The sequence below is a fragment of the Dreissena polymorpha genome, chromosome 14, assembly GCF_020536995.1.
Source record: "Dreissena polymorpha isolate Duluth1 chromosome 14, UMN_Dpol_1.0, whole genome shotgun sequence".
NCBI classification, from domain to species: Eukaryota; Metazoa; Mollusca; class Bivalvia; order Myida; family Dreissenidae; genus Dreissena; species Dreissena polymorpha.
Window position 1 is genome coordinate 53272597 of NC_068368.1, and position 23025 is coordinate 53295621.

At 36.6% G+C, this 23025-nt stretch overlaps 1 protein-coding gene across 1 annotated transcript in view; it reads right to left on the reverse strand.

Moving 5' to 3' along the window:
- The window catches only part of LOC127857615 (DNA repair protein RAD51 homolog 1), a 67667-nt gene that overhangs the window by 7941 nt on the left and 36701 nt on the right, over window positions 1–23025 (reverse strand). The window contains exons 4-7 of the mRNA XM_052394097.1: window positions 20877–20994; window positions 13961–14052; window positions 6813–6907; window positions 6230–6343 (exon numbers count right to left, since the gene is read on the reverse strand). Of these exons, the coding sequence (XP_052250057.1) occupies window positions 6230–6343; window positions 6813–6907; window positions 13961–14052; window positions 20877–20994 (419 nt within the window). The remainder of the gene's footprint in view (window positions 1–6229; window positions 6344–6812; window positions 6908–13960; window positions 14053–20876; window positions 20995–23025) is intronic.

Below are 23025 nucleotides of genomic sequence, written 5' to 3' on the forward strand. Positions count from 1 at the left end.
AGTGGCACTGTCCACTACCAGGAGGGCATACCTGAATACAAGGGAAGGGTAGGTATGGGATACCTCTACCAGAGTAGTCTGTCCTATAGAGAGCAGTGGCACTGTCCACTACCAGGAGGGCATACCTGAATACAAGGGAAGGGTAGGTATGTGATACCTCTACCAGAGTAGTCTGTCCTATAGAGAGAGGTGGCACTGTCCACTACCAGGAGGGCATACCTGAATACAAGGGAAGGGTAGGTATGGGATACCTCTACCAGAGTAGTCTGTCCTATAGAGAGCAGTGGCACTGTCCACTACCAGGAGGGCATACCTGAATACAAGGGAAGGGTAGGTATGGGATACCTCTACCAGAGTAGTCTGTCCTATAGAGAGAGGTGGCACTGTCCACTACCAGGAGGGCATACCTGAATACAAGGGAAGGGTAGGTATGGGATACCTCTCCCAGAGTAGTCTGTCCTATAGAGAGCAGTGGCACTGTCCACTACCAGGAGGGCATACCTGAATACAAGGGAAGGGTAGGTATGGGATACCTCTCCCAGAGAAGTCTGTCCTATAGAGAGCAGTGGCACTGTCCACTACCAGGAGGGCATACCTGAATACAAGAATACAGGGGAAGGGTAAGTACGGGATACCAGAGTTCAATGAAAGCAAGAGTAAGAAATCAATGAACATGAATATAAGGCAAGAAAGTGTAGGGACTACTTGAATACAGGGGAAGGATAAGTACAGGATACCTGAGTTCAATGAAAGCAAGAGTAAGAATCAATGCACATGAATATAAGGCAAGCAAGTGTAGACCGACCTACCGACAGACCGACAAAGTGACTCCTATATAGCCCCCATTACCAATGGTAATGGGGGGTATAACTAGAATACAAAATAAGACACACCTGAATACAATACAATACAGCGCATGAATTACCTGAATATAAGATAAGAAAGGGCATAGAATACCTGAATATTGAGTTTAAAGCAGGCTAGAGCAGGAAATACATGAATACAAACAAGCCAAAGAAGGGAATACACATACTTACAATTAGCAAGACAATTTACTGGTGAGAATAGACACAGAACAATGACTAAACATTTTCTTACATCACTATGCAAACTATATTTGTCCCTTTCAGAAATGTTTTCATGCCATTTATTAAGTACTTTTATTGTGCATGTTCTGGCCTGTATACAGAAATAACTTCATGCAGAATATATGATAAAACATAGTTGAGTCTCATAAGCGCTATGTGAAAGTAGACTATTCAAACAATATTAAATTCAACTACTGGTCGTGTACGTTATTCCGGCCTGTACGTAAAAAATCGGCCACCTGTGTTAAAGTATTTTCATGATCTAAACATACATATTTTGATTATTTTTAGAAAAATCAACTTATAAACCAACCCTATTCTTAATATTTTGCAAATTAAAGAAGCATATCACTGTAAACTTTTGTATTAAAATGTCACACACATAGCAGGAAATATTTTTCACATGGGGCAAAGTTGCAAGTTACAAAAATTATATTCATATAAGAAACAAATATATTTGATAAAATTATTATTATTTTTATCTGATAAACTTTATTTAAGGTTTTTCCAATTAATTGTATAAAAAACGTATATTCAAAACATAAAAATCAGGACCTAAATATAAACTTTTAATATATTAATTACCTCCCTTGATTAGAATATTAATAATCGACACTTAAGTCAACTTTTAAACAAAATGTGTATACTTTCTTAGCTATGTTAATGTTTTTTTTATAAAACCTATTAAAAAGAAATATTTTTTTAGGAATTTGCAGTTTCCCCATTGACAGTGCTTGTTTATATTTTTTAAACAAGAGGGCCTAAAAGGCCCAAAGTTGCTCACCTGAGATAAAAAGAAATTACCTGTTCTTTGCAGCCCAAGATATCAATGGAACAAATGTTCTAACCAAGTATCATGAAGAATGAACAACAAATGTCCCCTTGGCGGCCATGTTTTTTTAAAAGACCTGAACCATTTTTTAACTCTTCCATGATATGTCCAAATTTCATGAAGATTGGGAAAAAAATGTGTCTTCTAGACTGTTCACATGTTGTCACTATATACATATAAAAAAAACTGCCCCACTCCCTGGCGGCCATGTTTTTTCACTGATCACGACCATTTTCAAACTCTTCCGAGACATCCACATAACTTATGTTTTGACAAAATTTCATGATGATTAGGCAAAACAAGTGACTTCTAGAGTGTTCACAAGCTTTTTTACTATATATATATATATATATAAGGAAAAAGACCCCCCCCCTGGCGGCCATGTTTTTTTACCGATCCAAACCATTATCGAACTCAACTGTCCTATCCAGGTGTTGTAGTGCGGTCTCCTTCGCTTACGCAAATGAACCAGTCACAGGACGGTTACAAGTTATGTAACTTTGTAAGCCCTTATGTAATGCGGAAATATTTATTTGACAAACTCTTATTTTCGGTCAGGATGCCTATACTGACTGGTTGTGATTCAATTAACTAAAGGCGTTCAGTCAGGGACGCCTAAATACACTCAAAGAATTTATTTATATAAGTGAAAACCAAGGCAGCATTAACAAAAATAACTAATTTTTATTCCAATCAACTCGGAAAATGAAGAACAATGACAGAAAATTACCTAAGAACAGGTACAAGCCAAGTCTAAAGAATCTAAGTATCGTTACAAAAATGAACAACATACAGCAAATACCTTAATGAATGTAAAAAGAAATTCAAAATCTGTCAAAAAAACTGATATAAATATAAGTTACTGTTAGTCTAGAAAGTGCTTCAAAAATCAAGTTTACAAAATAGGTCTAATTTAATCTAAAGAACAATACTTATGGAGATTAGGACACTTCAGTGAATGAAATGTAAAAATAAGAAAAATTTACTAAAGTTATTGAAATAGAGTAGAGTCTTTCTAGTTTAGAAAATGCCAAATAAAAATAATCTAAATAATAAGAATAATTTAGAAAATAATGCCAAAATAATTTAGAGTTTAATTATTTCAAAATTCCAACCTTTTTCAAGAGCTGTTAACTGTTCAAGAAAGCATCAAGAGGTGTTTAAATCAGCCAAAACAGCTTATTTTATACAGTTCAGAAGAGATCAATGGCAGAGTAGTCAATTTTCCCTCAGAACAGTGCATTTATCAATGATCAATATCTTCCCAGATTCCAGAGCAGAACTAAAAATAGATTACTGAACCAGGTTAAACAAGGGAGATACATACTGCATAAATACTGCAAAATCATGTACATGTTGTCTTTCTTTCAGTTATCTCTTAGTTGAAAGGCTTATCATAAGTGTTAATGACTAAAATAGTTATGTTAATTAACTATGAAAATTCTGTGTTATGAAAAATTACATAACACAGTTAATGTCACATAATATTGACATAAAAACAAACTTTACTACTCATGAAACCAATGTTCTGACCAAATTTCATGAGCAAACTAGAAAGTTAACAAGATTTTACTATAGCTATATATAGCCATATAAGGAAAAATGCCCCGCCCCTTGGCAGCCATGTTTTTCAAGCCAAGGTTACCATTTTTGAACTCATCCACGATATCATTGGGACAAACCATCTGAGCAAGTTTCGTGAAGATCGGAAAATAAATGTGGCCTCTAGAGAGTTAACAAGGTTTTACTATAGCCATATAAGGAACAAGAGCACCGCCTTGCGGGTGCAGACCGCTCATCTATTTTCTTTTTAAAGGTGAAGGGACTCTCATTTTCAATCACAAAGGAGGGAGGAGTGGAGTGAAGAGGGGTGTATAGTGTGGGGTTGTGGACATTTATTACATTATCTTCCAAAAAAGCGAAAAAAAAAAAAAAAAAAAAAAAAAAATCGGGGGGGGGGGGGGGGTATAGTGTGAGGGTGTGGTGATAATTTGTGAGATGATCTTAAAAAAAAAAAAAAAAAAAAAAAAAAAAATCAAAAAAAAAATTTGGGGGGGGGGTGGGGGGGGTGGGGGTGGGGGTATAGTGTGAGGGTGTGGTGGTCATTTGTGAGATGATCTTATAAAAAAAAAAAAAAAAAAAAAAAAATTAGGGGGGGGGGGGGGAGGGGGGGGAGGGGGGGGAGGGCACGGGGGATGGTTTGGGTGAAGTCTATTGTGGTATGTCAGGTAAGAGTAGTTTCATCAAAGTATCAATCAAATCTAATCATAAATAAAGAAGTTATGGCAATTTTAGCAAAATTTAATAATTTGACCTTGAGAGTCAAGGTCATTCAAAGGTCAAAGTAAAATTCAAGTTGCCAGGTACAGTAACCTCATGATAGCATGTAAGTATTTGAAGTTTGAAAGCAATAGCCTTGATACTTCGAGTGGATCGAAACACAAAATTTAACCATATATTAAAAGTTACTAAGTCAAAAAAGGGCCATAATTCCGTAACAATGACAACCAGAGTTATGCAACTTGTCCTTTTACTGTACCCTTATGATAGTTTGTGAGTGTTCCAAGTATGAAAGCAATATCTATGATACTTTAGGGGTAAAGTGACCAAAACATAAATCTTAACCAAATTTTCAATTTTCTAAGTATAAAGGGCCCATAATTCCGTCCAAATGCCAGTCAGAGTTACATAACTTTGCCTGCACCGTCCCCTTATGATAGTTCATAAATCTTGCAAGTATGAAAGCAATAGCTTTGATACTGTAGGAATAAAGTGGACCTAAACACAAAACTTAATCAAATTTTCAATTTTCTAAGTATAAAAAGGGCACATAATTCTGTCAAAATGCCAGTCAGAGTTACATTACTTTGCCTGCACAGTCCCCTTATGATAGTTAGTAAGTGTTGCAAGTATGAAAGCAATAGCTTTGATGCTTAAGGAATAAAATGGACCTAAACACAAAACTTAACCAAAATTGTCAATTTTCTAAGTATAAAAAGGGCACATAATTCTGTCAAAATGCATGCCAGAGTTATCTAACTTTGCCTGCCCAGTCCCCTCATGATAGTAAGTAAGTGTACCAAGTTTGAATGCAATAGCATTGATACTTACTGAGAAAAGTGGAACTAAACGCAAAACTTAACCAAAATTTGCAATTTTTTAAGTACAAAAAGGGCACATAATTCTGTCAAAATGCACGCCAGAGTTATCTAACTTTGCCTGCCTAGTCCCCTCATGATAGTAAGTAAGTGTACCAAGTTTGAATGCAATAGCATTGATACTTTCTGAGAAAAGTGGACCTAAACGCAAAACTTAACCGGACGCCGACGCCAACGCCAACGCCAACGCCAACGCCAACGCCAACGCCGACGCCAAGGTGATGACAATAGCTCATAATTTTTTTTCAAAAAATAGATGAGCTAAAAATGCCGCAAATATTTTAAGTTTCAAGTCGAAGAAATTTTGTTTGTGTAAACCTTGATTAATACTCTTATAATGAGGGCATATTTCTAAAGAAATTGTCTTGTAATTATACCTGTAGAATAAACTAAGAAGTGGCCGAGTTTTTACATACAATTGACCAACAAACATTGATAGTTGATATGTCATTTATTTCTGTTCATAAAAGTAACATACACTGATCCAATTCTATCAAAATTTTCATGTTAGGTAAGTTTTGAACCCAGGATAATATATGTGAAGTTTAGTTTCGACCAGTTGCCTTAAACAAAGGATTTTTAAAAAATAGCCCCAAAAGTGGCCGGAATTAAGTACACGACCAGTAATCAAAATATTATCTCTATGACTTTATTTTCACAAAAAGTTCCAATAATTAACAAGAGCTGTGTTTGTGAAACACAATGCCCCCTACTGCGCTTTGAAGCTGCACGGCAGCTATTTTAGAAAAAAATGACCTTTGACCTTTAAGGATGACCTTGACCTTTTACCACTCAAAATGTGCAGCTCCATGATACACATGCATCAAGTTGCTATCTTTAATATTGCAAAAGTTATGACCAACCTTAAAGTTTTGGGACAGACACACACATACAATGACAGACAGACAGACAGTCCAAAAACAATATACCCCTGATCATTCAATCCGGGGGCATAAAAAAGACTGAATTGATTATGAAACTCTGACAACTTTCAGCTATCTAGTTTTAGTTTAGATAAGACCTCCTTATACAAAATTCCATGAAAGCGGTCAGTTTTGTCCCTGATTAAGCAGTGTGGCTTGCGCAGGGTAATCTGGGACAACAGTTTGTGCACATGCATTCAGACCAGTTTCACCACCACAATCACACACCGTGATTCAGCCATCATGGCCGCTGCCTGGATGAGAAGCTGTGATTGGTGGTCGCTGTTGTACGCCCTCGCATAGGCCACATTGTCCAACACATCACTGCCAGAGAGGCCATACCTGCAGTCATAATATACAATGAACCCTTTCATGCTTAGAAGTACAGTGAAAATGGCTACATGCTTCCAGAATAAAACCAGAACAGCCTGCAAGTAACTAGCCTTTTCCGGTTCCCTTTCTTGAACACGTTAAAGTATCCTGACAACTGATACCAATCAATACAGTCATCAAAAACGTGCTTGGTTACTTCCCCTGTTGGTTAAGAAATACTTAATTGAGCTTCACTCGATTGTTGGGGCAAAATCTGCATACTCAACTTTTTTTTGTCCATTGTATTAGGAATTATTTACCTTAAATTTGGGAAAAATAGTCTCATTGGGAATGGAACTGGTTCCAGAACCAATTTTACATAGAGCAAAAATGCTGCTCACCTATCTGACAAGGGCCTGGCAAGTCATTGCCATACTGTGCTTCCTTGTTTCAACTACTCGGTATAAGGTAAAGCACAAAGGTGCAACACAAATCTTACCTCTCTGACACAGCTAGCAAACGTTCAGGCCTAAATGTGCCTTCTGTGTCGATGTAGAGGCATTTTCCTTCCCCACCGCCCATGTCTATCGGCAACTGCGTACAGACAGACAATAAGATAACAATTGCAGGGTTGTTAACAGGAATTTGTCATGCTATTACGCTAAATTTCATTCACAGATACTTTTCTCGAAATTATGTAAAAACTTGAGCATTCAGATCCTTGTTAACAAAACAAGTGTTATTGTTCTTGGATTAGACAACTTTTCCCCAGTTTAAAACCTAAGCTAAGGAAAACATTTTTGATTGTAAGGTTATTCTAGTGCAGCCTGTGTCTTTTCCTAAGACAAGAAGATAAAATTCAAAAGCTCCTGATCACAGAGCAGATACCAAATAAATTCCATTGCAGCCTTCTTTTAAATGATTTAATTACAAATATGGTCAGCAATAAATTCTCACACTTCAACACAAGAAATATAACTCCAGCACAACAATATTGTTCTCATTACAAGCTTTTATCCCTTTATTACAAAACGTTAAAGCTTTCAATAACAACACATTAGCCAGACTTTCAGTCATTAAACGAGCCTGACTCTGTCAAAATGGGGCTTATCCCTTTGCATGCTGGGTAATTTGTCGTCTGCTAAAATGTCGTCTGCTAAATTTATAAAATTAGCATTTTCTTTAATTTTTTTCAAAGAATACTATCAGAATTGCAAACAGTTTAGATCCTGATGAGACGCCATGTTTTGTGGCGTCTCATCTGGATCCAAACTGCTTGCAAAGGCCTTTAAAATTCGGTTCCAGCACTGAAAGAGTTAATGAATAAGCATAAAGTATTGTCCCAGATTGGCCAATGCAATCTGCACAGGCTCGTCAGGATTTACACTTTCCACTTTTATGGAATCTTTTTTTTTTTAGAAGTCTCTTATTAGCAAAAAAACAGTTAAGGCATAGTGTATTCCCTGATTAGCCTGTATGGACCGCGCTGATCAGCCTGTGCAGACAGTAGCCAGACTGCACATGCTCATCTAAAATGACACTTAAAAAATATAAATTAAGCACCGGAGAAGCAGTATAAAAGGGCCGCACATCACAAAATGTCTACTTGTCAGTTGTACACTGGTGTGTAAACAGCAGAAAACAAAAATGATTATTTTCATAATATTTAAGTTTGTATTTAATATTTTTCAATGAAATTTGGCATACATATCCTTTAGTATACACACAATATGTATGTGTAATTTGGTGGTTGAAAGTATTATAGTAATTGACTTACAGAAAAAGTTTTTTGTTGTCTGCTTGAAATTCAAATTTCCCTGTAAATGCTAAGCACCGCCCACTCGAAAGGTTATGAACTTCTCTCAGTCAATAGCTAGCGAATGACTCAAATCAAGTTTACATCTAAATACAGATGCAATGCTATACCAAATGGCTGTCTGCTCAAACACGTGTTTCTAACTGTAAAGACTCTCGTATTAGTTGCAAATCACTGCCAGATAAGCCCAGCCCACTAGTTAATGCAGGTTAACATTTTACCACCGCAAAATCAAGCAGTTGAGATCCGGCTTTTAAGCACCATTTTCCAAAAACAAGGCTCAATAATAAACTATATTTTGTATTTTACTGTAATCATTTATGCCTTTTCCTTACATTTGTGCTAATATTGTCAATAAACACAGTAATAAATAAAGTTGTATTAAAGCCCCCAAAGTTTTTACATGTACCAGACTGTAATAATCCTGTTATGGAAATTCTTAGTTAAAACCTGGCATTATTTAGCGATTTTGACATAGTGCAATGAAATATGCAAATATACAATTTCATACACTCGTAACAAGGAACAATGCAAGTCTAAAAGTTTTTATATTGAAAATTTTAAAAACGGCTTATCTCTGGATTGAAGAATGTGAAGAAACACGCATTTAATCTTACAAAATTGACTTACAACAGAGGATAAAAATTCTAACACATATCATTGCTTCAGATTCAATCCGATCAGGGTTTTTTTTGGCCCGATTTTATAGCCGAAATTCGGCTATGTTCCCAATCCCAAAAAGTATACTTTTTTCTCAAAATGTGGCAAAAAATTCCCAATTTTCAAACAAATTTTTTTTTTTTTTTTTTTTTTTTTAGAAACAAGTGTCTAATGCGTATTTTATCTCAATTTTAATTCAATTACTGTGAAACCATTTATTTTCGTCGGCACAAAATTTCGCCCTTTTCATAAAAATGACTATTTCGTCCGCTCTTAAATTCGTCCATTTCTGGTTTAGAAAAAAAACACGTCCGATCTGTTTGAAATACATGTAATACGCGGTTGCGAAAAAATCGTGCTGGGGAAACAGAGGTGACACTTGGTAGTCACTTGCAGGAGTTGGGCCTTGTTTGGCATATGCCAATTAACAAGTCTGTTATTTTAGGTGATAGTAACTGTCCCTTATTATTTTATGTCGTTGACATGCTCTTTGTTATGATTAGCGCATAAGTGGGACTTGATAATCGTTAACGAGTGTTTTAAACAACGAAGCCAATCGCCAATTAGTCTTTTTCCATTACTATCACGGTCAAACTGATAACAATCTTACCTTTATCGGCGCCAATTAGAGAAGGTGCGAACATTATGGGTTATAATTAGCGTAAGCAAATTATTTTGGTCATATTTTATTAAAGTTTCAAGCGTTTTGCATCGTAAATATTTGATCATTTTAAGTACAGTAATTTGTCTGAAATGTCACTGCTAATGTCAGTCAGGTGTTGATCACACATCGTCATATTTTAATTGCGTTTAATAGTATTGTCTATAATCCGGATTCGCCGCGTGTAGGCTGCATAATCTGCAACACCCCTGAAAAACACAATACACACAATGGGTAATAAAGTTGTTAACAATTAACTCTAATCAACACTATTATACCTAAACGAAGTCGACGCATTCGATACAGCCTTATTGCATTCGCGTTTTACAGGAAATGTCAGTTGTCAGTACACTGTATAATGAACACCCCTTTGTGTCAAAACCGGATTTAACTTGAGTGTGAATAGTCGACTGTTTCATGTTCTTTGTATCAATACCATCTGTGTATCTGTATTATAAGTATACCAGTCAACAAACAAGGTGCGCGCTTCCGCATATGGGTATTCGGAAGTTCAAAAAATTGACCTACGGTTTAGCGTTCGCGCCGTCGAACGCATAAAGCAATATAACTCGTTTTTTTTTCACTATTTCTTTATTTGCAAAAAATACTAGTGGCTCAAACTTACCTTGCAATCTTTTTTTCTCGCATTTTGCGAGTGTTAATTTCGAGCCCTGTGTATATGCTTGGATAACGCTGGATTTAAATGCCTCATGCCTACGGTAATTCAGTCTTATTTGCTTCAAATATGGGACATGATTGTTCGTTAGGATCTTGAATTCGTCCATCGGTCGAAGGACGAAAAAGGCGAAAATTAATGTCGGACGAATAATAATGGTTTCACAGTACATCTAACAAAGTATTATATGATTTTGTTCTTTTAATTTGAATGATTATAAAGAGTTATATCAAATTTAGTATTATCCTAATCAGTGGACTTTTTGTTTGGAATAAAAAGCAGGCTTCCTGAAAAGGCCGGACCGCCGGTCTTGTCCGGCAAAATTCTTTATGGTACGGCGAAGTTTCTAATATCGCCGGTCCTTGTGACAGGCCAAAAAAATTATGATTAAATACCGAAAAGTCTAATACTTGCCAAAAGAACATAAACACCCCATTAGAATCGCTTTTTTCGTGAATTTCAAGCCTTTTTGTCATTAAGAACACTAACGCGTCACTAACTTTTAAGAGTGCTCTCTCTTTTTTTTTTTTTCGAAAACGTCAATTTAATTGGTCCGACATAACTGTGCCATATTAAAACAATCAATATGAAGCGAAACTGTAAACTTTTAAACGGGATTATGGAAACATCACAGTTTACTTCGGAACCAAGAATGCACATGAGCAGAGACTTGTTGCAATCTGCGAGTTAAACATGTGAATTAAACAAGATTCTTTTCAATCATACTGTTTCCCCTGATAATCTTCGTAAATTTTGCATTTTGATGTGAGGCCTTTTTGTCCCTAGACTTTTTCAACACTCAATATTGTAAACAAATCTTATAAAATAGCCTATTACATGCATCCAATCCCTATAAAAATACCTATTTTCCTTTGAGTCTGACTAGAATTTAAAGCTGTTGTCCATCATACATTGTAATCACTAGAACAACCACTTGAAGGATGACCTTGACCTTTCACCACTCAAAATGAGCAGCTCCGAGAGATACACATAAATGACAAATATGAAGTTGATGTGTTCAATATTAAAAGTAATGATAAAACTTTAACGAAGGTTAAAGTTTTAGGAAAGAAAAATACAATGATATTTGACCTTTGACCTTGAAGGATGACCTTAACCTTGACTTTTCACCACTCAAAATGAGCAGCTCCATGAGATACACATGCATGGTAAATATCAAATTGCTATGTTCAATATATCAAAAGTTATCAAACTTTAACCAAGGTTAAAGTTTTGGGACACAATGACAGACAGACAGACAGACAGACAGACAGACAGACAGACAGACAGACAGACAGACAGACAGACAGACAGACAGACAGGACAAAAACAATATACCCACGATCTATCGATCCGGGGGCATAAAAAGCAACTATCCCTTGTGTTTAGTCATTCCGTATCTAGTAACTGCTACACATAAACCCCATGATACAAGCCCACTGAACAGACATTATGAGAGCAATCATAATAGGGTGGTTTTTGTATTAAGGTAGGGCAGATTGCCAAGTGAGTAGTTCATGTTAGGCTTATTAAGCACAGCTGTATTCATGTGCCTCAATTTCCAAATCAAGCGTACCCCTGGGTCTAAATTTACACAATTTATGGGAATCAGATAGACAATGGCTAAAGTCATATAATCTCCGTAGAATCAACTGACATTTCTGTGATTATACAAATATAAGCAATTAATATACCATTATCAAATTGTGTGAGACCATAAATGTCAGTGTAACTTCCAAAAGCTCTATCATATTAACATATTATGTTGATGTGATAGAGCTTTTGGAAGTTACACTGACATTTATTTGGCAAAATGTGCTACTTTTTGGACACAGACATAACCTAAACAAAGTCAAGGCATTACAAAATTAATTATGTGTTACCAACACAGTGGTGTGATTGAGGCAAAGTCAGAGGGGAGGAAAATTCTATTGACTGATTTTGTCTATGCGAATGGCGCGAATAACGCAATGACAAACCTTAAAACAGACATTAAAATAAACAACTTCTTGAACTTCAAATTTTACATACTGAGGATGCAAAATAAACAGTATTTATTGTGATCAATAGAAGCAGTTTTCCAATGTATTGAATTACAGTAAATGCACTAAATATAAACAAACACACTTGATTGTTGTTCTTGTGTTAATGATGTATTAAACAGAGTTAAATTAATATATTTAATTTGTTTACCTTTCAATATCTTGAATTTCACATCTTCAGTTCAATGCTATTTTAGTTAACTGAACAGCGTGACAAACATAATAAAGCAGAATATGAATATGAATCTGATTATACACAGATCCACTAACATATAAATCAAATCATGTTTGTCTATTTCCATGTTCGAACGATACTTTTCTAAATTGTTTTACTTCGCGAGTAGACTGAACTCCAATTTGCAAACACTGGTTTCTGTGACACAAATTCACTGTGCACATTTCTAAACAAAATCTGTGTTGCTTGTATCTAAAACGTAGTCTTTTTCGTTGACAAACACATTTCATTATTCCTATCAAACTATATGATGTCAGTCGTTAATTCGATTGCTATTTGTCATTTCAATAATCTTAATTTTCGCTTCACAACGGCACCATTTGCAAACGGATCAGCTTAGAAATACCAAACACATTTTAAGAAACCGATTTTAATTGGAAGATTGGGAAACGACAGCCAATCATATCCCTCGTTTTAAAAATGCTTAGGCAGAATCTACCAGTGTAAAATGGGGAGAGATTTCCCCGGCCGCGGATATTTCGGGCCACTTATAAAATACGTCCGCGGAATCGGTGGAACCCCCTCTCCCCCACATTTTTTAAAATGAATTTACGCTAATCTCAGAAGTGACCCCCGGGACAACCCGATCCGCGGAAAAATCACACCCATGCAACATTAAAACCATTCCATAGGATACTTACTATGCTATGTGTCTTGTTCTGAGAAAACTGGGCTTAATTCATGTGCGTAAAGTGTCGTCCCAGATTAGCCTGTGCAGTCCGCACAGGCTAATCAGGGACGACACTTTCCGCTTTTATGGTATTTTTAGTTTCAAGAAAGCCCCTTCTTACCGAAAATCAAGTTTAGGCGGAAAGTGTCGTCCCTGATTAGCCTGTGCGGACTGCACAGGCTAATCTGGGACGACACTTTACGCACATGAATTAAGCCCAGTTTTCTCAGAACAAGACACATATGTATTTTTACGCATTGTAGTCCCTTAGAAAGTTAAATTTAATTAAAGACCTTTCATACTGGAATCAAGTTTTAAAGGCTTCATTTCCAACCCTTAGATACTGCATAATGCATGAGCATAAAGTGTCGTCCCAGATTAGCCTGTGCAGTCCGCACAGGCTAATCAGGGACGACACTTTCCGCTTTTATGGTATTTTTAGTTTCAATGAAGTCCCTCCTTGCCGAAATCTAGTTTAGGCGGAAAGTGTTGTCCCTGATTAGCCTGTGCGGACTGCACAGGCTAATCTGGGACGACACTTTATGCTCATGCATTATGCCCAGCTTTCACAGAACAAGACACATATCTAAGTGGAAAAGGGTTTAGTGACCTAGCCAACTTGTTATAACACAAGTCTCATTCTGGGAAAACTGGTCTTAATGCATGTGCGTAAAGTGTCGTTTCAAATAGCCTGCCCAGTCTGAATATGCTAATTAGGGATGACACTTTCGGCCTAGACTTAATTTTTGTTTAGAATAGAAGAAACTTTTTTAAAACGAAAGCGGAGAGTGAAGTCAAAGATTAGCCGTAGCAGCCCACACTTTACATCCATGCAATAAGCATTGATTTCCAGGAGCCAGGTACATGTAATTTTAGAGTGTGTTTACCTGACAGGTGACTGCCAGAGTGTGACAAATCTGTGTCTTCCCTGTACGGAACTCGCCAAATATCTCTGTAATGGATCCTGTCTCTATTCCTCCTGGATGAGATAATGAAGTAACTTTGGATGAGAGTTATCTGGTTTACATATTATAAACGTAAAATACAGACAAAAGACCATACAAGTCATTTTTAGTTAAACAACATAAATTGAACTACTGATAACAGTGCAATGACACACATGCAAGAAGTTTTATCAGAATAAGAAATATTAGATGCAAATGGATCTTAATAAAAATGTAATTTCCTTAAAATAACCTTCTCGAAATAACATATTTCTACGCTTAGAACAAAACATTTCACTCATAAATAATAATAGCACAAAAAATAATCTAAAATTAGCTACTATGGGTTTATGAACTTTCAAATTTTAGACCAATAAGTCCCAGTCCAAAAGGACTTGTCACAATGGTAACGAATACCCTCCAACACAGCATGTTGCAATATGTAGCCAGTTTTGACGTCAGGGGCATTTTTGTGAACAAAGTTTGTTAAGAACCACAATACAATGTTCCATACCAAATATTAAACTTTTGGCGCCGTGTTTTCAGAGGAAGATTTTTTGCTATGTAAGTCTATAATAAAGACTTAAACGCACTGGGTGAGGTCAGGGTTTGCTATGTTTGTCTATAACTAGAGCTTTGTCACAGAAGTGACAAATACTCTCACATGCCGCATTGACACAGAATAGCATGTTGTCTTCACAAAAAACAGCGGACACCATGCTCAATGTTAAAAACACACTAAGTGACCCCGTGACCTAGTTTTTGACCTGGCATGACCCATATTAAAACTTGACCTAGACATCATCTAGATACAACTTCTGACCAAGTTTGGTGAAGATGGGATGAAAAATACTTGAATTAGAGACTGGACACCATGCTCAATGTTTAAAATGCACTAAGTGACCCTGTGACCTAGTTTTTTACCTGCCATGACCCATGTTCGAACTTGGCATAGACATCATCTAGATACAACTTCTGACCAAGTTTGGTGAAGCTCGGATGAAAACTACTTGAATTAGAAAGCGGAAACCATGCTCAATGTTCAAAACAAAGTGACCCTGTGACCTCGTTTTTGACCCAGCATGAATCATATTCGAACTTGACCTAGACGTCATCTAGATACAACATCTGACCAAGTTTGGTGAAGATCGAATGAAAACAACTTGAATTAAAGAGCGGACACTTAATACGGACTGACCGACTGACAGGCAAGCTCACTCCTATATACCCCCCTAAACTTAAATTGTGGGGGTATAATAAAGAATTTAACCAACTGGGTGAGGTCAGGGTTTGCTATGTAAGTCTATTAAAATATAATTTGATCCACTGGGTGAGGTTAGGGTAATGATTTGATCAGGGTTCCTGCTGTCTATCGTCATAGTCGCCAATGGCTACAAATTAACATATTTCTTTAAAATTCATGAAAATGATTTTTATTAAATTCACTTTTTCGGGGTAATATTTCCTAACATTGATATAAGAGGCTTTTTAATCTCCCGCTTAAAAGCAGTGGTGATGCAATTAATCTCCACGATGTAAGCAATACTGCTGAAATCAATGGTGCTTGCTGACTGCCGCAAAGTGGCATGCTTTGATGATATGATAATTGTAGGTTCTGTTTCAAGTTATCTTAATTGGATGTCAGTTTTATTGCTTCACATACAAGACAGCCTTGAAATATACCACCTTTGCACTTCATTTGAAGCTGATTAAAGGCTGTTTGGTTGACAACAATGACAAGCAAAACAAGAAATGTGTTTGTCAGAAACACTATGTCCCCTTTTGCGCCAATTTGATTTTTTTTGTTGACCTTTCACCTTGAAGGATGACCTTGACCTTTCACCACTCAAAATGTGAAGCTCCATGAGATACAAATGCATGCCAAATATCAAGTTGGTATCTTCAGTATTGCCAAAGTATTCATAAAATGAGCGATTTTGGCCACATATACTTGACCTCTGACCTTGAAGGATGACCTTGAGCTTTCACCACTTAAAATGTGCGGCTCCATGAGATACACATGCATGCCAAATATCAAGTTGGTATCTTCAATATTGCCAAAGTATTCATAAAATGAGCAATTTTGGCCACATATATTTGACCTCTTACCTTGAAGGATGACCTTGACTTTTAACCACTCAAAATGTGCAGCTCCATGAGATACACATGCATGCCAAATATCAAGTTGCTATCTTCAATATTGCAAAAGTATTAATAAAATGAGCGATTTTGGCCACATATATTTGACCTCTGACTTTGAAGGATGACCTTGACCTTTTTACCACTCAAAATGTGCAGCTCCATGAGATACACATGCATGCCAAATATCAAGTTGCTATCTTGAATATTGAAAAAGTTATTGCAAATGTTAAAGTTGGAGCAAACAGACCAACAGACCAATGTACAGACCAACAGACAGGGCAAAAACAATATGTCCCCCACTAAAGTGGGTGGGTATTTTAAACATAAAAATATGGGCTGTCCTTTGTAGTGGCAGCCATTGTGTGAATAAGATTTTTGTCACTGTGACCTAGTGACCTGAAAATCAATAGGGGTCATCTGCGAGTCACGATCAATGTACCTATGAAGTGTCATGATCCTAGGCAAAACCGTTCTTGAGTTATCATCCGAAAATCATTTTACTATTTCCGATCACCGTGACCTTGACCTTTGACCTTGTGACCTCAAAATCAATAGGGGTCATCTGCAAGTCATGATCAATGTACCTATGAAGTTTCATGATCCTAGGCGTATGCGTTCTTGAGTTATCATCCAAAAACCATTTGAGTATTTCGGGTCACCGTGACCTTGACCTTTGACCTAGTGACCTCAAAATCAATAGGGGTCATCTGCGAGTCATGATCAATCTACCTATGAAGTTTCATGATCCTAGGCGTATGCGTTCTTGAGCTATCATCAGGAAACCATTTTACTATTTTGGGTCACCGTGACCTTGACCTTTGACCTAGTGACCTCAAAATCAATAGGGGTCATCTGCAAGTCATGATCAATCTACCCATGAAGTTTCATGATCCAAGGCGTATGCGTTCTTGAGTTATCATTCAAAAACCATTTTACTATTTCTGGTCACCGTGACCTTGACCTTTGACCTAGTGACCTCAAAATCAATAGGGGTCATCTGCAAGTCATGATCAATGTAACTATGAAGTTTCATGATCCTAGGCCCAAGCGTTCTTGAGTAATCGTCTGACAACCACCTGGTGGACGGACCGACCGACAGACCGACTGACAGACCGACCCACCGACAGACCGACATGAGCAAAGCAATATACCCCCTCTTCTACGAAGGGGGGCATAATAATAAAAAATATATATTTGTGTTTTTTAACCGTTTCAAAAAAAAAAAAAAATTGGGGGGGGGTGGGGTGGGGGGGGGTGGGGGGGGGTGGGGGTATAGTGTGAGGGTGTGGTGGTAATTTGTGAGATGATCTTAAAAAAAAAATATATATATAAAAAAAATTTAGGGGGGGGGGTGGATTCGGGTGGGGGGAGGGGGGGTGGGGGGATTCTTGGGTGCAATGGTTGGACGGTATTTCAAACATAAAATAATAAAAATAAATATTTGTGTTTTTAACCGTTTCCAAAAAAAAAATTGGGGGGGGGGTGGGGTGGGGGGGGGGGGGTATAGTGTGAGGGTGTGGTGGTCATTTGTGAGATGATCTTTAAAAAAAAAAAAAATAGGGGGGAGGGGGGAGGGGGGGGCACAGGGGATGGTTTGGGTGGAGTCTATTGTGGTATGTCAGGTAAGAGTAGTTTTGTCAAAGTATCAATCAAATCTAATCATAAATAAAGAAGTTATGGCAATTTTAGCAAAATTTAATAATTTGACCTTGAGAGTCAAGGTCATTCAAAGGTCAAGGTAAAATTCAACTTGCCAGGTACAGTAACCTCATGATAGCATGAAAGTATTTGAAGTTTGAAAGCAATAGCCTTGATACTTAAGAAGTAAAGTGGATCGAAACACAAAATTTAACCATATATTCAAAGTTACTAAGTCAAAAAAGGGCCATAATCCCGTAAAAATGACAACCAGAGTTATGCAACTTGTCCTTTTACTGTACCCTTATGATAGTTTGTTAGTGTTCCAAGTATGAAAGCAATATCTATGATACTTTAGGGGTAAAGTGGACCAAAACACAAAACTTAACCAAATTTTAAATTTTCTAAGTATAAAAAGGGCACATAATTCTGTCAAAATGCCAGTCAGAGTTACATTACTTTGCCTGCACAGTCCCCTTATGATAGTTAATAAGTGTTGCAAGTATGAAAGCAATAGCTTTGATACTGTAGGAATAAAGTGGACCTAAACACAAACCTTAACCAAATTTTCAATTTTCTAAGTATAACAAGATGTGTTTGTGAAACACAATGTCCCCCTATATGATGTTTGACCCTGAAGGATGACCTTGACCCCTATATGATGTTTGACCTTGAAGGATGACCTTGATCTTGACCCTTCACCACTCAAAATGTGCAGCTCCATGAGATACACATGCATTTCAAAGATAAAATTGCTAGCTTCAATATTGCAGAAGTGACATAACATGAGCAATTTTGACCCATATATTTGACCTTGAAGGATGACCTTGACCTTGACCTTTCACCACTCAAAATGTGCAGCTCCATGAGATACACATGCATGCCAAATATCAAGTTGCTATCTTCAATATTGCAAAAGTTATCATAAAATAAGCGATTTGGGCCACATATATTTGACCTCTGACCTTGAAGGATGACGTTGACCTTGACCTTTCACCACTCAAAATGTGCAGCTCCATGAGATACACATGCATGCCAAATATCAAGTTGCTATATTCAATATTGCAAAAGTACTCATAAAATGAGCGATTTTGGCCACATATATTTGACATCTGACCTTGAAGGATGACCTTGACCTTTCACCACTCAAAATGTGCAGCTCCATGAGATACACATGCATGCCAAATATCAAGTTGCTATCTTGAATATTGAAATACTGCAAAAGTGTACATTAAATGAGCGATTTTGACCCATATATTTGACCTTTGACCTTGAAGGATGACCTTGACCTTTCACCACTCAAAATGTGCAGCTCCATGAGATACATATGCATGCCAACTATCAAGTTGCTATCTTCAATATTGCAAAAGTTATTGCAAATGTTAAAGTTGGCGCAAACCAACCAACCAACCAACAGACCAACAGACAGGGCAAAAACAATATGTCCCCCACTACTATAGTGGGGGACATAAAAAGGGCACATAATTCTGTCAAAATGCACGCCAGAGTTATCTAACTTTGCCTGCCCAGTCCCCTCATGATAGTAAGTAAGTGTACCAAGTTTGAATGCCATAGCATTGATACTTTCTGAGAAAAGTGGACATAAACGCAAAACTTAACCAAAATTTTCAATTTTCTAAGTATTAAAAGGGCACATAATTCTGTCAAAACACATGCCAGAGTTATCTAACTTTGCCTGCCCAGTCCCCTCATGATAGTTAGTAAGTGTACCAAGTTTGAATGCAATAGCATTGATACTTTCTGAGAAAAGTGGACCTAAACGCAAAACTTAACCGGACGCCGACGCCAACGCCGACGCCAACGCCAAGGTGATGACAATAGCTCATATTTTTTTTTCAAAAAATAGATGAGCTAAAAATGTGCTGTTATTAGATAAACTTATTAAAAGCCAATAAACACTAAAAATAAATGAATATTTCGTACAATTTGTTACAAAAAAGAAAAGTTATCACACAAAAAAATCAATGTTTCTTAAAGCAATAGCCAACATTTCAATGCTAGATGTGGTCCGATAACATAGATTAAACGAATATAAAAAGCTCGTTTTATTTTGTTGTGTCATAGTCTATTCCATGTGCATTTCTGGCTACGATATCCGAACATTTACGAGTGAATGCGAGATTGGCTTCAGAAGCATGATGTAGTTCTCATGAATAGGACGTTCTTCCATTGCTGCCCTAAACCAGTCTCATGTTCGCTCGTAAATGTTCAGATATGGTGATGGTAAATTAACTGACATGAAATAAATTGTTGCACAACAAATAACATGAGTTGTCTCCTTAGGATGACATATGCCCCCGAAAAACGCTTTGATAGAAGTTATGAGCATTTTTCGAAACCTAAACGCAGATTTTGAAATCTAAACGCCGACCCTAAGTTCAAGGTCAAAATTTTTGTGCGTATGGAAAGGCCTAGTCCATATACACATATATTCCAAATATGAAGGTAACCTCTGAAGCGACATATAAGTTATGAGCACTTTTCGAAACCTAAACGCAAAGTGTGACGGACAGACAGACAGACAGTGCGATCACTATATGCCCTCCTTCGGGGGACGTAAAAACAAGCATTTTGTATCTCCTTTAATACCATACCACATCTAGCGTTTAAATTTTGAAATATTGGCTTTTGCCAAAAGGAACACTTTTTTTGTGGGTTAACTTTATTTTACAAAATATTCGCTGATTTTGATTATTTATGTTCCCTTTAACAGGCTGTAAAATGCTTAGTTTTTGTTCATATTATGATAAAATTATCCCCAATGTTTTTGTGGCCCCAGTTTGGCAACAAGCTTTTGAATTTGGCTTCAACATTTTAAAGCACACAGGGAACCCTGTATGATGAAACTACATGTAAGTAGAGTGCTTATGTACTGTTGAATCATAATTTTTTGTAGGAGATGAATTTTTGTAGAATTTGTGGCTGGTCCAATCAAGGAATTTAAGATCTAAGTAATATTTATGCCCCATTTTGACTTTGATGAAATATTGAGCAAAAATTTAGTATGAGTATTATACAAACTGCAAAATAGCAAGCCAAAACATTCACACTAAATTACCCTGCAGTAGTTTATCCAACTCCTTTGATCCGGTCGTCACCTGGATAATCTCTGACCGCTTCTGGTGGAATTCTGTTGCAGTGGTGAAACCCATAGGCACCAACTTTGAGGCCTCAGCCTAGGGGGTGGAGGCGAAACACTAAAGCCTCACTTGGTAAAACTGGCCTTTATGCATGTGCGTAAAGTGTCATTGTAGATTAACAATGGACATCAACATTATTCGCCTAAACTAATTTTTTTTCTAAGAAGAGACTTCCTTTAAAAAAAATATAATCAAAGCAGAAAGAGTTGCCCCTAATAAGCCTGTTCAGACTGCACATGCTAATCTGTGATGATACTTTATGAACATGCATTAAGCCCTTTTTTCCCAGAACAATACTCATATACACTATAGCTCGATGTTCAACTTGCAATGTTAATATCGCTTTTACCCATGGCTACAATTCCTTATTTTTGGCTTGGGCAAACACAAACTGATTTAGATTGGGTACATCAGATATTGTTTTCTTAAAATTTAAAGAAGAAACACATTTAGGAAAGTAAACAAATTACGACTTAAATGTATTCTACTCACACAGGAGAATACAAGGGATTTTATGGATATATTTGCATATCATAATTTGCATGATATTTAAAGACAACTTTTTGATTGCCACTTTAATCTGATCTTCAGAATTCAATCATTAATGTAATTTTCTCCACTAATTAGAAAACTACATAATCAATTACTTTCAGGCACACAAGTCATATGCACACTAAAAAGTACATCCTCTCAAATACTATATGGAAATATATGATAAATACTGAAGATCACCAAGAATCCCATAAAGATAAGAGTTACCATTACTTTTCCAGATATTGATCCCTTGCTATCATTTAGACAATAACTTGGAATAGAACCAGAAATGCTACAAAAAATAGCCAAGAAATTACATACTGTCAAGAAGTAAGCTGGCAAATTGTTAAATAAACATTGTACATGTACTGGCCACAGTTAAACATTCAGATTTTATTTTCTATGATGACTGATAAACATGATAATAAATCTTTTGAATACTTTGCACAAACTTAAATTTAAAATAAGATTATTCTTCATCATCCTTCTTAACGTGGTCTATTGGTGTTGTCTGTTCTACAGCATTGCTGTTACTTAACCCTTTCAGTGCGGGAACCGAAATTTGAAGGCCTTTGCAAACAGTTTGGATCCAGATGAGACGCCACAGAATGTGGCTTCTCATCAGGATCCAAACTGTTTGCTATTCTGATAATATTCTTTGAAAAAAATCGAAGAAAATGCTAATTTTAGAAATTCAGCAGACAACATTTTAGCAGATGACAAATTTCCCAGCATGCAAAGGGTTAAAACATTAAATAGTGTTTACATGAAGTTTGTTCACATGCAGATTGTCTAAAGGCAAAAGAATTGAACCTTACATAGTAAATACACATTGATGTCTCTCTTTGGAAAAGCATAATGAAATAACCCAAACATAAAACAGAGATTAATCGAGAACTTTGCTTCAATGAGTCCCAGGACTCGCATATTTGAAACTACGAGTCCCAAGGAAAGCCTCCATGTATGAGACTCAGAATAATTGATGAGTCCTGGAGTGTTTTTCACATGTGAATGTGCAAAATAACACCGTTACCAAGTTTCTAACTTCGATTCATTTAACCCTTTACCACTTAGATTTGTAGTTTCACACATTTGTAGTCCCTTAGAAAGTATGTTAAATGAAAAACCTTTCTTACAAAATTCAAGTTTTGAAGGCTTCATTTCCATCCCTTGGATACTGATGAGCAGCAAACAGTATAAAATCTTAACAGACTGCGAGTTACTTGCAGGCTGTTTCGGTTTTATGCTGTTTGCACATACTACATAGCCAGTTTTACTTTGCTTCTAAATGGGACAGGGTTAATTGATGAGTCCTGGAGTGTTTTTCAGGTGTAAATGTGCAAAATAACACCAAGACCAAGTTTCTAACTTTGAATCATTTAAGGTACCTCACATATAACAATTGTGTGGTCTGAATGACGGGCATGTCATACCAAAGTCATGTTCTGGTTATTTGTATTGGTCTAACCAAATTGTTTTAACATTGTACTTATCACATATCCAACAGTGCATACAATTGGTTTGATCGTCTGT